General features: G+C 34.2%; 1 protein-coding gene across 1 annotated transcript in view; it reads right to left on the minus strand.

The window, feature by feature from the left end:
• Nucleotides 1–113: 113 nt before the first annotated feature.
• Nucleotides 114–16,912, minus strand: part of LOC100368776 (ATP-dependent RNA helicase with zinc finger domain-like) — a 45,609-nt gene continuing 28,810 nt past the window's right edge. Inside the window, exons 10-18 of the mRNA XM_085502319.1 lie at nucleotides 14,450–14,794; nucleotides 14,217–14,321; nucleotides 13,900–14,106; nucleotides 12,497–12,744; nucleotides 12,266–12,384; nucleotides 11,753–12,046; nucleotides 11,267–11,450; nucleotides 10,167–10,386; nucleotides 114–10,030 (exon numbers count right to left, since the gene is read on the minus strand). Coding sequence (XP_085358445.1) covers nucleotides 7,993–10,030; nucleotides 10,167–10,386; nucleotides 11,267–11,450; nucleotides 11,753–12,046; nucleotides 12,266–12,384; nucleotides 12,497–12,744; nucleotides 13,900–14,106; nucleotides 14,217–14,321; nucleotides 14,450–14,794 — 3,760 coding nt within the window. The 3' untranslated portion in view covers nucleotides 114–7,992. The remainder of the gene's footprint in view (nucleotides 10,031–10,166; nucleotides 10,387–11,266; nucleotides 11,451–11,752; nucleotides 12,047–12,265; nucleotides 12,385–12,496; nucleotides 12,745–13,899; nucleotides 14,107–14,216; nucleotides 14,322–14,449; nucleotides 14,795–16,912) is intronic.

A 16,912-nucleotide genomic window follows, 5' to 3' on the forward strand; every position in this document is an offset into this window, starting at 1 on the left:
ACGTCCCGCCACTAACTTTAAAACTATATATACGCTCGAATTCCAGTTCCAGTGGTAACGTCATAATATAGTGCATAAATGATAGAACAAAGACAACAGATGACGACGTGATATCCAACACATTGTTAGCTTTATTCTGAACAACCTATTAACCATTGACCAGCATAGGTTTGAATATACACATACTGCAATACAGATCAGACAGTGTAACAATACATCAATACGCCTGCTGTTTGTATCTTCAGTTGGATTCCCAGAAATCATATTTTCTCTTTTAGAAGTAAAACAATATTATTACAAATAATCCAATATTGTCTTTTCGATTTCCATCTGGCATAACCATTCAATGTGAAACTTGTATTCTACAAAATTCATTGCCAAGTTAGTGTTTGCAGATTGAATGATACGCAGGTATCAACCATATTAAGAATACACATAAACGTTTTGGTCAGACAGTACATTTATATACTTGTAGAAGAGTTGAACCAGGACACAACAACAGGGCAGATGTAAACGTCAAAAGTGTATTAGAGATTGGAGACATATGGGTATCATGTAACAAGTAACTGCCACCATGAATATACGATTTTAGTCCACAAGTGAATAGAACGAGATATGATGATTACATTTTATGAACTGGTTAATAACATGTTCCCATTTCGCAAAGAAAACATTTCGTTGTTGATAGTAGTAACAATTTCAACAGTGGGTGTCCTCTCATTGTGTGAACAAGTAGCGACATGCATATTTTGAGCAATTAGACAATTTAGAGTAGTTAAAAGACATTTTCATGGTACACATACGTATATGGGTCGTCTTTTGCCGAAAGAAAAGATATTGATTTGTACACCAATTTGGTCAACTTCATTTATATAAACATCGAATACAAGTTTTTGAAAATCTCTCGAGTGTTCATAATTTCACACACCCATAACAACTTAGCCTGAGAGGACACCTACCATACTTTCGACTGACACGTTTTGCAGGATGTCACAGTCGAACATGACAATAATAATAAAACATAGCAGATTCGTTTACAGGGAATTAAAAACTAAAATGTAAAAAGTGAAACATTGCACTCAAATATTTGTACCCAATCAACAATAATGCCAAAAAGACGGCTTTCCAGTGAGTATACAAGACACAGATTCTGGAATGAAACGTTTCAGGTGAAACTGTTAAGATGCGCAAGACAAGAATTACATGGATTAACAGACTGGTAAAAAAACACGAGAAACACCAGCTGTACTCAGTACCTCATTTTTATCACGGTATCTGACCATTTCTCTGAATCTACCACTAGTCAAAAATCACCCACTCGCCTACTGTACATCTCTGCACTATTACTAATGCCAGAAGCAGCTCGCACAGGGTATCACAATGACAGTAAAACACAGAAAAACCTCATTTCCCCGAAACTAAAGGTTATACTTAATTAGTTCCAAAAATGGGTAATTCTTGAAGTTGAGCATAAAGATGAATCACTAATTGATCTTTGAAAACACAATCAGACATTAGGATAAACAGAACAAAAATACATATATATGCATGTTCTTTGTTTCTTTAACATACTGGCATATTTGTTGTTACTGTAATAAAAAAAACACATGATTCTTCTCAGCAGGTCAGTGTGGGTGACTTAAAATAACTTGTTAGATTCCAGATAGCCAAGGTGATGAACAAAAGTAATATACATTTTTCAAATAAAACAAGTCATCCCTACCCCCATCCCATCATCCCTACTCGAACCATACTACTCTAAAGCAACTTTAAAATATTAAAAATATGAGGGAAAAAAAGTGTGACTGAAGTGGGAAACAACACACTAGATGTATATACACCACCTTAATAATAATATAAAAGTTTTTTTCCAAACCAAGCAACTATTGCTTCATAAAACACAGATGTACATAATTATTTCAGCAATGAGCCAAAAAATAGCAATGCATGGTTACTATCCAGCAATTGTTAATCTGTACCTTGCATATATGCAAGTTTTACTCAAATAATTCTTTTTGATTCTAAATAATAAACTACATACTTATGCTAGTTATGTTATATTCTGAATGTTTTTTTTCTTATGTTTATATAACATAACTTGTATCCAGTTTATGTCATCAATTTAATCTAATAACTTACTAGAGTACTAGTACCATTTTGTAAGATTAATAACGGCGAGAATTAAATCCCAAAACTGATCTGTACACTGACAAGGTTAAACTACTATATTCAATGTCAACTACAGATAACTGTGTTGTAAAGGCAAGGAAAACTAGGTACAGATTATAATGAAATGATGAGGCGATGGTGAATATACATTCTCCTTATAGGTTGATCAAAAGTTATATCCAAAGTTGTACAATGATTATTATTATTTTTTTTACACCAAGTCGAAAAAACAAAAAAACTACACAATTCTAAATGTTAGTGAATCAATAATACAAAGATGAGCATTTTGTAAAATGTAATAGTGCTGACAGTGTACCAGTAGATCATTTTGGCTACATCAAAATGCCAATGAAACAAATGATTATCAGCACACATAAATTGATCGAAATTTGCTAAAATAGCATGTAGCTATTTCAATGTGTTTCACAGTACACAAGAATTAAGCTGTTTATTTATAATTATATATATATGTAACCAAACACTGTGTAACCCTTTTATAACAAGGTATCACCAACAAGATTTTTTTTCTTATAAGGCATTAAATCGAACTATCTTGTGAAAGATTGAAATGGAAGTGAAAGGGTGGAAATTAGCCCATTCACATCAGGGTACAAGTATCCTGCTTCCTCAATACCACCATAAAGGCTTCCAGGAACTAAATTTTTGGAATAGTTGACTTTTATAGAAATTGCAAGCGAGTACATCCAAAGTCGACCCACTCTGGGCACACTATTTCATGTAAATATTTCAGATTTGTTATATAGCCTACATTTGCATGGACTGTGAAAGTGAGGCTATAGGTCAAATGCAAAGCAAATTTTCATAGGTATTCATGCATAGCTAAATCAAAGTTTTACAATTTATAAAGATAATTGTTATTAAACATAGATCATTTGAATTAAGTATATGTTTATATAGTATAAATTTACAGTTGTAATTATTGGTCAAATTCAAATTGACTACCTGTTGATAAATCAAATTAAACAATCTTTTGGTTTATCATATCGGGTAATAGATATGTGCTTTGAATGAAAGAATTATGCCTGGATTGTGATAAAATTTATTTATTTTTCACTAAAAAACAAACAAAACAAAAACACAGACAGTGATGTATTGATTTTATTGGTAGGTTATGAAATGTGTGAAAACAAAAAAACTCCTCTGCCAAACCGTGGACAAGCTGCAGCCAGGAGGCCAATATAGTTGGTACTGAGAAAGTAGTAACACCAGAAATCTATTAGTTAAAACACCATTTTAAACAGCATGATTGAATTCTACAACCCAGTCAATAAAGTTTGAGATTCAACTGCAAGTCCTTATAACAAACATAAAGCGACCCTGTGGCTTGAACTCTCAAATTAAACTATAAGTGAGCAAAACATTTCACTCGGTTGTGCTGTAACAAGGCATGTACACACAACATACAGACTTGGGCTTGGCTTTCCATTATAGACATTGTATTAAGGTAGCGAGACTATTATTTGTGTTGAAAAATTAAGATTTTCACATTTATTTATTTATTGATAAAATGCACTATAAACTTTCATATGATAAAGTCAACATAACATAGAATGTCATGTAAGTTGGTTAAAATGTATATTTTCTGAAGGGAAGCAAGGCAGCAGAGTTTATGTTTTTCAAAATAAAAGGTCTTTAACAAAAAATAACGTATACTTATTGTCGTCGGATTAACACCAAATTTTCACAGCTTTAAGGTGACAATGAGAGGAACTTGAATGTGTCCAGACAAACTATTTCATCGATTATTTACCAACGAGTTGTGATTTCAGTTTGGGGTAATGTGACTAAAAGAGTAATTGAAATTCAGCACACTATTTTTTAAAACACGTTGCTTGAATAAAACTGACCAGACACATTCAATTTACCAGACTATTGAACAACTAGGAAAAGTGAAAAAAATACTTCTTATCGCCAGCATGAATGCGTAATTATTTTTTTTTACAGAAAAAGTAATTTTTCACCTTTGATTGAGTAACGCGTCGTAGAATGCAGATACGGGCATGCAAAATACACTTGTGAAAAGCTTGAAGTCTGGCGATTCTAAAAATATATACTTTCCCGGGTCTATTTGTAGTCATTTAGTCACAATTAGAAGATGAAAACAAGTATGCAAATAATAGTCCCGCAACCTTAAGTAGAAGCACAAATAGTGGACATGAGCAATAAAATAGTTTTAAGCTAAACTCAACCCTATTTGCGAGCACAATAAACGTTGAACAAAGTTCTGACAAAATTACAATATGCTCAACAACTATTTACCGTGCTTACTTGTCATACTGTCATTTGGGCATGCCAATGTCTAAGCTGTAGAAGTTACTAATTTGGTAAGAAACACATAATTATGCCCTTCACAAACAAAACAAACATAAGGCTAAAAATAAAGACAAAATACAGCACTCAAGCAATATACTCATAAATAAATAGAAACTTTCTGTAAACACTATCAATATCTATAAAAACAAAAAAACACAGATAAATGCACTATCTGGCGGAATCTAAACAATCATTACCATCCAAACAAATAAATGAATAACATAATTCAAACACTGAAATATTCCCTACCACCTGCATAACTATTTACAAACACTAAAAAAAAAATCTGAACTTTTTTCTAACATTAGAGGTAACAATAAATGGGAGTGGCTATTAGTAAAAACATTATACTATGCACTCAAACTGCACCGAGAAGATACACAAAACTAAGGAATAGAACCCGATAATTGGATTTAAGTGAATTTCGTTGGAATAATTGGTCCCAAGAACAACACCTAACCCTACACACAGAAGATCTATGCACCTATGTAAATACTATATGTTGCTATGACAACAAATATGAGAAAAACATACTGATGTATACAGGAACTATTCTATAAACATTTAAAATCAGTAGCAAACCCCGACCAAGGAAACGTATCATTCTTTGTAATTGTAATGATAGTCGTATATGTACTAAAACTATTTACCAAATCCCAATGTCAAAAAATATATAAAAACTTTTTTGTGATATCTTTTTTTTTTGTCAGTTGAGAACTAGATTTTTTCTTTTAATGATTTCAACTCTAATATTTTTCAAGAATGCTGAAAACCTTCCACCCCCATACTACACAAGACTTGGTTTCACCCACCCATTCTAAATGAAGGTGATGTGACAAAATAGTGATCTACATGGGGGTGTAAGGGTACACTGATAATCATAAAAAGAGGTATATACAAGTGAGAAAGGATACTAAATATATGTACGATATCGTTGTTATGTACAGAGAGATCAACTTCGCAAAAATGGTTCATATATTACATGTTCAAATATGTACAATGAGAATCAAGTCTTTTTTCCCTGTTTCTTTTTTTAAGGATAACTCCATGGTTAACGAAACTACTTTTTTTTCTTTATCAGTATTTTTTTTTTTATTATTTCATTGTTTTTAACTACCACCATGTACCTATTTTAGAACAACTATTTTTTTGTGCGTTTTTTTCTTTTTTTAAACAGTATATTGAACAAAAAAATATATGAAAAAGACATGAAAATAGTATTTATAAGTGTGCTAGAAGTAAATACAGGAAAATTTGGCAAATAAAGAAAAGGTCTTTTCTTTGCATCTCATAAAATGTATGATATTCCACTGTGCTACCTAGAACATAATAACAAACAAATACTTTTTTTTGAATTATACAAGTTTGTGGAATTGTTGATAGATCAAATCCAGTTTTTAGGAGTCAGAGAACATTAAATAATTCAGGAGTGAACATTTTGCCAGGGTCCTATTACGGAATTTAGCAATGAACATTTTGCCAGGGTTTTTCAATAAGACAGAGGGAGTCACAATGACTTTCACAAAATTTCATCCACGCAAATTTAAAATCTCAGAAAAAAACGTTCAACAGCTAAAGGTTAAGTCTTCTAGTTTTTGTGCACAACTTTGAATAGTAAAAATACATAAATGTGAGGAGGCAAAGAAAGAACAACACTTTGCACAAAGCCTGGTTTGTAAAAAAAAAAAAAAAAATCACTTAGTTTTTTAAGAAACGTATTAAGAAAAGATTAAATGTAAATATAATTTTTAGTGAAAATGCATTTGCTGGTGCTCCGCCACTCAACATTTCATCCTAATACAGACAGTTTTATTAACCTTCTGTCATGCAAAGTGGACTTTAACAAAAGTAGACCCTTTTGTCATTTTAAAGACACATTTTTTGAAGATATTACATGAATAAAGGCATGATCTACGGTAGTATAAATATACTCTAAACTGGTCATATTTCATAAATATCGGAGGAAATTTGCTATCACTAAAAATCATGGTGGTTCAAAAGGGGAGGGGAGTCACAGCACTTACTTGAAATGCATTTCCAGTTGAAACTCAAGTTACAAAATTGCGGGCAGCAACAAATTTAAACTAATACTATAACAAGTGAACCTTGGGAAAATAAATACATGTAACACTGTAATTGCTTTTAATTAGTCACTACATGTTATCAGTAAAATTGGCTAAACTAAAGACCGCATGGAAATGTAGCAAAATAGAACTTATTGTTTTACCGTCACATTAGTGAAATTAAAATAGAGTGACAATAAATTCTTCTACGGTGCATTTCTATGCGATTGTGAGGAGTTAAGTTATTTTTTCCATTTTGATTAGTAGTGCATTTCTACAGCAACGATGGACATTGGACATTGAAAACTGAAGATTAACAAAAGCTCAAGGAATTGCATAGGGCAATTCGGAATTAAACTAGTGAACAGTAAAAACTAAGAAGTGATGACAAGATAATGGGAAAGATTCCAAAAATAATAAACAACTGGTCTCAAAATCACCATTGTTAGACAGAGCATTGAGCAAAAAAAGTATGCTGCAATATTCAGCCCAAATAAAACCAAACTTGTTTCAGAAAATGGAAAACAAAATGTTGTTAAAAAAGGAAAACAATCGTTCTCATTTACCTAATAAACCAGAGCAACCCAAATATCAATTTATAAAAAAAGTCAGCAAAAAAATATAATTTTTACATATGAGAGCACAATTAGGAACTTCAAATTTTATTAAATGAATGATACGACTAAACCTAATCCATGGCAAGAATTACTAAGTACACCGAAATAACAAAAAGAACTACATTATCTAGTAGTGCATATTCATTTGCAAAAATTATAAAGGTGTATCTCAAGTCAAAATATGTCATATTTTAACGATCCAGCAAACAATATGGTACTTCAAAAAATGCTGAAAATAGCCATATTTCTATACCATGAAGTTTCCTACCTAAACTTTATTTACAAGGTCCACACACACACACACACTAATAGAAAATATTTTTTGTTGTATTTTACATTTTTTTTCATATTTTTTTGTTTGCATTTTTTGTTTGCATTTATTAAGTTGATAGTTGTAAGTAAACTGGTAAATAAATCACAACAACAAAATAATTGAATTTTGTTTTCAAAGCAAATTTTTTTTTTTTAACTATTTTCAAAAAAAGAGAATAAGAAAATAGATATAGAAATGGCAAAAAACATTAAAGAGAAAGTTTTTATAGAGAAATATACCTTTGTTAAATTTACGTATGATCTATCAATTAGATTCACTTTCTAGCCTCTCCACAACTGTTTGTATTAAGGACACCACTGTATATATTATCCTCAAAAGTTTGATGACACAACTTGATGACTGTTACAAGAAACCTAATTAAGTTTAAAAAAAAAAAAACTCTGCAAAAAAATAGCAGATTTCAGAGGTAGTCGCAAAAGTTACTCCATGACTGTTACGAGAAGCCCCCATTCTCCAAATTACAATAACCATTTGGTTAATTAAAATATGAATAATACCCATCATTATTTGATCTGATATTAAGATCCTTAATTAATGACAGTGGATCCGGTGATGCAGTTCCTCTACCCTCAGCTACTGGCTTTGGTTTGGGTTTTGGAGGTGCACGTAACGCACTAGCATAGGACATACCAGACGGCGTCTTGATATCTTGTTTAGCTACCTGTCCTTGCTGACTTGGGGAAGTTGGGCTACTTGCTTCTGAATATGATGGAGATGTAGATGAGGGTACTCCCATTCTCACTTGCTGTGGCTGAGAAAGTGGAGACATAGATCGACTACCCAACTTTGGGTAGTTTTCCACTGAATATCGGTACACAGGTTGTTGTGGCTGCTGTTGAGACTGTTGTTGTCGCTGCTCTTGTTGTTGTTGTTGTTGCTGCTGTTGTTGTTGTTGTTGTTGTTGTTGTTGCCACATTCTATAAGCTGGAGAATTTCTTTCACTTTGTCTCTCGTACAATGGTGTGCTTCTTCCTGTGGCCTGAGATAGTTTTGACAATGATGCTGACATGTCCACTGGTCCCATGTTTGTTGGCTGACGCTGTGAACGCATCTCACCTGAGTTCCCCCATTGCAAACCACTATCATTCCATCCATTGTTCCAGTCATCACCGCTACGACTTACCTCACTCCATTTCTCACCATATGCTTGTTGAGCTACTTCTCGGCACTGATTACGATGGCCAACCGCTGTAATGCTTTTAATCTGTGGCATTCGCCCAACCATATCCATTACACTTTGGTCATCATTAGATTGAGTCCAAGTCTCCATTGGCCGGGTGACATTGTTACTACCACTGGATATTCCATCTTGACTTGCATTGGTATTACTGACATAATTTTGCATATTACCCAATGTCCCTTGTCTCTGGGCATTCTCTTGATGTCTTGCAGTGTCTGAGCTGTCCGCAGCTCTAGATGGAGCTCCACCGTGCCCCTCCACTGCTATATTCATGGCTGCCATTCTTTGTTGTTGTAGCTGCTGTTGCTGTTCTAACCACTGCTGTGGTTGCTGATAATTCTGCTGATCCCCAAATCCTTGAGTAACTCTCTGTTGTTGTTGTTGCTGCTGCTGCTGCTGTTGTTGTTGTTGTTGTTGATGTGAATGAGGACCTTGTTGTCTTGGTGAAAACAGAGCATGTGGAATAAAACGATTGTCAAATCTACCAAATGTGCCACCCAACCTATTTTGTGATGACAAAAACATATTAGCATATTCTTCTCCTCTTGTACGCTTTAAGTATTTGTACTCTTCCTGCATCTGCCTCTCCTTCATCTTTAAAGCCACCCCATCTTTACCCTCCATCAGCAATCCTCCAAAAGGAGGACACTCTTTATTGTGTGTAGGGACTGGACGTACAGCTGCAGCATCCTGCCTGGGTTTCTCAGGATCTTTCTTGCCCAGTGTTTTCTCTGCTTGGAGAGGCGGTGTGAGAGGACCAGGATTGAAGGCTCCACCTGGTGGTGAGACTTGTGACATGTTGAGGTAATTCAGCTGTTGCATTCTGGGAGGAAACATGCAGCTGGGATCTACATACGGTTGAAGCATCTGACCATTTGGCAGCATGCGCAGTGGAACAGGCATGAGAACACCCGGATTATACACGTTTGGTACGTATACATAACTCATACCAGTGTGTGGATCTATTCTGTGCACTGGACTAGCCGGCCGCACTAAACTACCACTGCCCATTGGAAGAAAAGGGCCGTAAGGTCTACTAGGACTTCCCACCAATGGACTACTGGGTAGTTGTTGATTGGCTGCAGACTGAAATGCATGACCTCTAGTGGCATCTGGAATTGCTGTTACAGGTACAGCTCCTGATCCTTGTATGAAAGGCATGCCGACCATCTGAGCTCTCAAGGCCCTCGGAATGAATTCAGGAGCTAGTGGATTCAGTGTATATGTTTTCTTCAGTTCAACACCATCAAGCTGAGATCTGATTGTGGAGTAGGTCATACCCATCAGACTCTTGTTTTCACTACAGATTTCAATAAACTTCTCCCAGAGTTTTCTACAGAAGAGAGACACACAAAAAATGTTAATAATCGATATTAGTTCCCGTCACTCACCATCGTCTATACACAAATTAAGACATTTTTGAACATAACAATCGACTGTACATGCTTCCATGAGATCCATCAACCTACCTGCATTTACCGACAGAACATAATGAAACAGGATCACCAATGACGGCAACTAAAGACTGGGCTCTGGTTATGGCAGTGTTTAATAACTTAGCATTGGACAAAAATCCCAGATCCATTTCTTCCTCGGAGTTGTGAGCTTTGGTAATTTTTTTATTCTGTTGTGTTTTACAAGTATTTCTTGTGCGTACGGTACTGATGAAAAGAGCTCGAAATTGTTTACCTGTAATAAGGAGTAGAGGGTAGATCATCAGAGCAGTGGTAAAAACTAGCAATGTGTCTACTGATATAGCCTAGCTATTTGCAATGCACACTGTGAAAGCAATGTGATCAACAGTATTGAAGATTTTGTCAAAAAATTAGCAAATCTAATGAAGGTCCAGCCAAGGTGGAAAGAAGATGTCCAAAATTTGAAATTGAAATTATTGTCACAAAATGAAAAAGTTTGAAAGAAAAAAACACCATATCAATGATAGCGTTGGAGGTCAAACATGTGTAGTTGATATTGACTGACAATAAGTTATATGAATACATGTAGCTTTGCTTCGTTGACATTGTACCAGTAAACAGCAGGGCTAAAAAAGCTGACTCATATACTACAAGACAAGGTACTCTGTAGAAGGGAAAATATTTGCATGGTTATTCACTTTTAAATTTACTAGTTTGTGAAGGAACAATAAATTCTATTCGTGAATGTGAAAATTCACTGGGTTTATAGCACATTTTGAAAATAAAACCAGGCAAATAATTAAGCCTTGCACAGTATAACTTTTCAAAACAAAAGCAGTCAATGGTATACAATATAGTACCTGCTACAAATTTTGAAAAAGCAAGCCTCTAATCAAATGTCATGTCAGAGAATTTTAGTAATATGTGAATATATATATATATATATATATATGTAGAAGAAGAAGTCATAGATCAAGTATGCCTTCTTTTTGTGAACACTGAACCAAACAGTTTTCTTAGTTTCTTATTCGGTACAGACAGATTTTAAAGTATCAAACTGGCAGTATGATTATTATTACATCTTGGCTTGATTGGCCACTCCCCAAAACAGCATGAATCAACTGATTGAGTCAACTGATTAAACTCATTCTTACCCTGGACATTAAGCACTCTTTCAACATTCACACCATTCAGTCTTTTTCTTCTCAACTCAGATCTTATCCTGAACACCTGGTCAGCATATGGAGTGACCACACCGATATTATTTGTGTCATTCTTGCCCCACTCCATTGGCCAATTCTTGTAAAGTTCCTCTACTCTTTCCACAACTTCAAACACCTGCAAAGAAATGGAAGTTGGTAATGGCCTTCTCTCTGTCACAAAGATTTCCATAAAAAAGACTAGATATCAACAAAATATACCATTAGAAGAATTTTGTTTTCATATACTAAATATGTATAGCAGTCTACTAGAGAACAGAAATATTAAATGTATATAGTAGTCTTTTACAAATATGGGCAAAATCTACTCACAAAATAAATTGCATCTAATTTATTAAAATCAGTAGTCACAGAAAACTAGGTGTCAACAGATGATCAAACTCAAAACATGAAAGGAATGTATTGAGAGAAATGACATACCTCTGCATTATTATAAAAGGTAGTACTGTTTTTATCTTGAATATCTTCACCTCTGGCAGTAAAGAAAGTAAGCGGAAAGTAATCCTTATGGGGTGGTTGTTTACCACTGGCTATCAACTTGTCTTCATAAAATAATTTGGAAGTGAAATCAACAATTGCATCATGAGATCGATAATTCTCACACAATAAGATTCTACATGGATGTTCATCAGGGTAATGCTCAAACAGCCTCTCAAGCAGGGATACATGCAAACCACGATCTCTGGCAAAGTCAGAATGGACCTCCGGGCTCAGCTATGTAGAGATAAAAAGAAAATAAATATTAATTGAGGTGTACTGCTAAAGACTTGATACAGAAAGTATAACTACCTCAATGATGATCTATATTTATTCATACCTGAAAGGTAGTAGAGATAGTACAAAAGCTAAGCAAAATATACACTTTATCAAGGTCGACAATACAATGGCAGTTCCCACGAGTGGTTAGTGGACAGATACATGGAAAACACTGACCTGCATGTGATCTCCTGCCAGTACGATTCTGGTGTTTCTAGTAGCCAGTGCTAAGGGCATGATGGTCTCACATTCCATGGCTTGGGCAGCTTCATCCAGCAATATGTGAGTGAAGAAACCTGACAAACGGCGTGATAACAATTGTTAAACAGGCAAATGTTTTATGTGTGCAATGTACTAACAATCAAATCTACCAAAATAAATAAATTGTAATGATGTTTACATAATTACCTGGTTCTAAGCCTAGATGACTAAGGTTACGAGAAGTACTGAGAGTGGCGACAATAACACGATGGTTCAACACGTCTTCCTTTGTAGGTTGTTGAAATGAACGATCCTTGATAAGGCAGTATCGCTGTACAATAGGATGGACAGTGCTAACCCAGCGGTCTTTAAAATAGATTCTCAAAGGCTTGGCTATGTCATGGCCTGATTCAACATAGGAATGTAAATATTCTTTGATGTATAAGTCAGCAGCGCTGCAGAATTAAGAGGAAATGTTAAAATGAAACATACAAATATTTTTTTTTTATTTTGTGAAAGGTGACAAAAATCGATTTAATTAAAGACAATACTTTGATGACACTATTGTTTTTTGGGGAGAGGAAAGTGTTCTGCGATGAAATACTAGCTACAGCAGTGGCTGGGGACATCAATGACTCTGATAGTGATAAGATTTTAGCTGCAAATGTGGCAGAAGACATCACTTGCTTTCACAGTGCTTTTGAATGAAATGTAGGGAAAAAAACAACAAGACATAACAGAATAAAAGAAAAAATTGCATATGCTCAGTTATAATGATAATAAAGTTTTCCCTGTCTAAACTGAGCCCTGTTCAAACCAAAAATACTTTTTAAAACATACATATAAGGTAACCTTATATAATATTATATATAAAATATTTCAAACATCTCTCAGCATATCTATTTTCTTAGTTCTCAGGGTTTCACTATATACTATACTTTTTGGTACTTATTATCATATACCATATTTGCTTTATCAGTAGCACATGGGCTTATGTAAATGAAAAAAGGTGTGTCTATAGTTATAATATTAATAGTCATATTTTAACCCTAATCTGGTCAAGTCAATGTAAAAATACGTAGGGCTGACAGGACTAGGGGGTTAATGATCAAGCATACAATAAATGCAACTATGTTTGTCAACATGCACTTTCATTGGAGATATGCTTTCAATAATTAAAAATAAATGATGTAATACATTTTACATCCTTCATATGTTTATATTCCCCAGTACCTCTATTTATGTACAATTCAAAACAGGTTTCAGCACATCAAAAACTATAAATTACCTCATGTTATTAATTATTAATAAGACTTTCACTTCCGGAGAGTAAACAATTAAAGTGCCTAGACGTTAAAAACAATGTTCGACATTAAGTGAAATACATTTAGCTTTATAGTGTTACAGAATCTTTAAGTATCACTTTGTCTGCCCACACTGACTGATTCTTCAGTTGAGTCAAAACATATATAAAAGACACAATTCGATACATCGAAAATACCAGTCAATAAATAAGCTGTACTCTGATTGGTTGGCCTGTTAGGAATTAGAGTTGGGGAGCCAATCAGGCACAAGCTAATAGCTTTGCATTGATTCTGATTCTGACCTACCTGTTGGAATGAGTACAGATGAGGATTCGAGCATTGGGTTGCTGCAAGATAAGTTTAGATGCCTGAGCTATGGTGAAAGTTTTACCAGTACCAAATGGTCCAATAACCAGAATGGGTGGCAGATGAATATTCAGAGGTGTTGTCATTGCTATCACAGCTTCTTTCTGTTTAGGATTGAGTCGAGTGTCTAGCTGTTCACTCCACTGTCTAGAAATATAAGAATATAAGTGTAGAGAGATTGAAAGTCAGTTTTTTTCAGTTGTATAAGCAAACTATATTGAAATATTGGAATAAAGTTATATCATTCAACAACTTACCTGTGTGGAGTCCATGGAATGTGGGGAGGGGAACTCACTTTTGGAAATAACATATCTAAATCAGGTACTTTATCTACAGCATAATGCATTTCACATAACGGAAGCCTGGAAACAAAAGAAGATCAATGAGCAAAACATGATTCATTATTTATCAGAAAAGGATAGTACGATATTACTGTGCAGTGGTATCTGAAGCACTGAAAAAGTGAGACATGAAAGAACACATATAATACCTGTTAAGTTGAAACTGAACTTCTGCTCTTATCTCAGTATCTTTAGATAATTTCAATTCGTTTACACAGTTCTTGGAGACCTTGAGAAAGATGAATCCTTTGCCCTTCTCTTCCACAGCTAACTCGTACACAGTATCCGTGGTCTTCTTGTAAGACACAAGTGAGAACAATGCAGTGCTGCAGCTATTCAGAATTAGTCGTCCACCTGGAGTCTGTTCCGATAGGTCATCATTCAACCGCATCTGGGCAAATAATTCTCCATTGACCGAATACTTAGCACCTTGCATTCGACCAGGTAGCAAGAGAAAACTAGGGACAAGCTGCAACGTTGCCTTTACATTGAACCTGTACAAGAATACACATTTTAATAAATGCTCTTAGTATTATATAGGCAGTGGATTTGGAGTTGTATGAGAAAGACTGCTCATAACCAGCACAAGCAATAACCTGTTTTCATTACCAGGGTTCCTACAGGTCTCAGCACATCAAATTACAAACATTAAGACAAATCGTTTGTGAAATTAAAGGTATGTAACAGAAACCAACTCTTGAGGTTATGCACCAAGCAGTGATTGAGCCAACGCAATGATAATACTTGTAACTACTGTAGCGAAGGATGACCAGTTGCCTGAAAAACTATGACTGTTGTTTTTTAGGCAACATTGCCTGATCCAACTTGTGGATAGAGTATATCATACACACAGGGCAACACATGAGGAAACATTCGTGTTGCTTTGTGTCTAGCAAGAAGAAGTCACACATATCCTGCAAATCCCTTTGAATATGCAATCACATTATTACAAAACATACTTAGTAGACATATCTAGCCAGAATAAAACAAGCAATAGACCTTGAAATCATCACGATGACAGTAAAACATTTAGCATAATTCTTTTCAAATTGACAATTTTGTAATGATGACATTTCTGATATATTTCTAATCATTTTAAAAATGTTCTGCAGTAACCTTTTTGAACCTAGTGCTTCTGCAACAATTTTGTCTATTTCAGTCATGGCTCATCCACTAGCTACATCATTCTACCGACCGACCACAACATTTATTCAAATTTGTCACTCAGTAAATTACAGTAAATTTTCTAAAGGCGTGAATGCTTTTTATGGAAATTTAAAAACTATTTATAAAATATTTACCCTGGAAAAACCTGGAATGTTTTTGTTTCTTTTAAATTCTGTGAGTTTACGATACAGAGTAAAGTTTACAATCTAGTACAATACAAGCTAAGGCAAGCATCATGTTTCTTTTTATTTATCTTGTTAGTTAAGTGGAGATCAAGTCTCAGGTGAGCCTAGACTAACATGTGATGAAAACAGGAAATTCACACACTCACCAACAGGTTTATTTTAGTTTCTGTGAACAAGCACAAAACCAATAGTTCACCCAAGGGCCTTAGCTTATATGTTAAACTATATCAATGAAAGGTCATTGTGAATCTTGGTTATATGAATCACTGAGATTGAACTCAATGTGAAAAAGCGCCACACTGTAACCTCGATCAAAAACATTACATAGGTCTTAGATATAATTATATTTTGCTCATTAGTTAATTTTATTTTAATGAAAATCACATTTTATTATATCTTGCTTTTGTACCAAAATATACCGTAAATACTCTAATTTATGGATCAGGGAAAAGTGAAAGATCCTAATTTTGCTCTAAAATAGGGCATCTTGAACTGTGAAAGTTAACAGTCAAACGAAAAAATATGTTGGCATTTCTACATACCAAAAAATACCCTGTGATGTTTATGTAATATGCATTGGTTTTAATTTTGTTGGAAAGGAAAAGTATAGTCTAGAAAGAGTTTCAAATAAAAAGAAACGAAAATGCATTGCTTTGTAGAAAATGATCACATTTCTCTGTAGCATATTCTGATCATGCAAGTGAATAACCTACTTGTGTTCAAGGTGTTTCAAATGTCGAGTTTGAGTTTTATTCTATTGTGATTGTATTAACTTACAAAATATCAATTCGTTGGTTTGTTATGAAATGCAAGTAAAATTCAACTTGGTATCATCCTAAAGTGAATGTTTTGTCACACAATAAACTAAAAGTTAATGAATAAGCTACATGTAATAATCATAAATTGGACTCTAATTCAGACGTCTGTAAAGATTAAAATGTTTGAAAAAACGACACTTAGAATATTTACAGTAAACAAAATAGGTCAAAGTGCTTCAGAGAAACATCAAGGATACATGAAGAATTGAAAATGGCTGCTGGTCAGCTATTTTGAATCAAATCACAAAACCAATAGACATACAATTGTAACCTATTATTTAATATGTCAATGCCACATGTTAATGAATAAGTATGTCAAATGTCAACAAGCCATGCATGGCACAGTCCCTGTTAGTTATCAAATATAAAATATATAGTTTTTGTTTATAGTAATTACCGAGTAAAGCTTTCTAGTTGGAACATAAACATATCAGATATGAAT

This window comes from Saccoglossus kowalevskii, chromosome 8, assembly GCF_978046115.1.
Source record: "Saccoglossus kowalevskii chromosome 8, keSacKowa6.1, whole genome shotgun sequence".
In the NCBI taxonomy this organism is placed as follows: domain Eukaryota; kingdom Metazoa; phylum Hemichordata; class Enteropneusta; family Harrimaniidae; genus Saccoglossus; species Saccoglossus kowalevskii.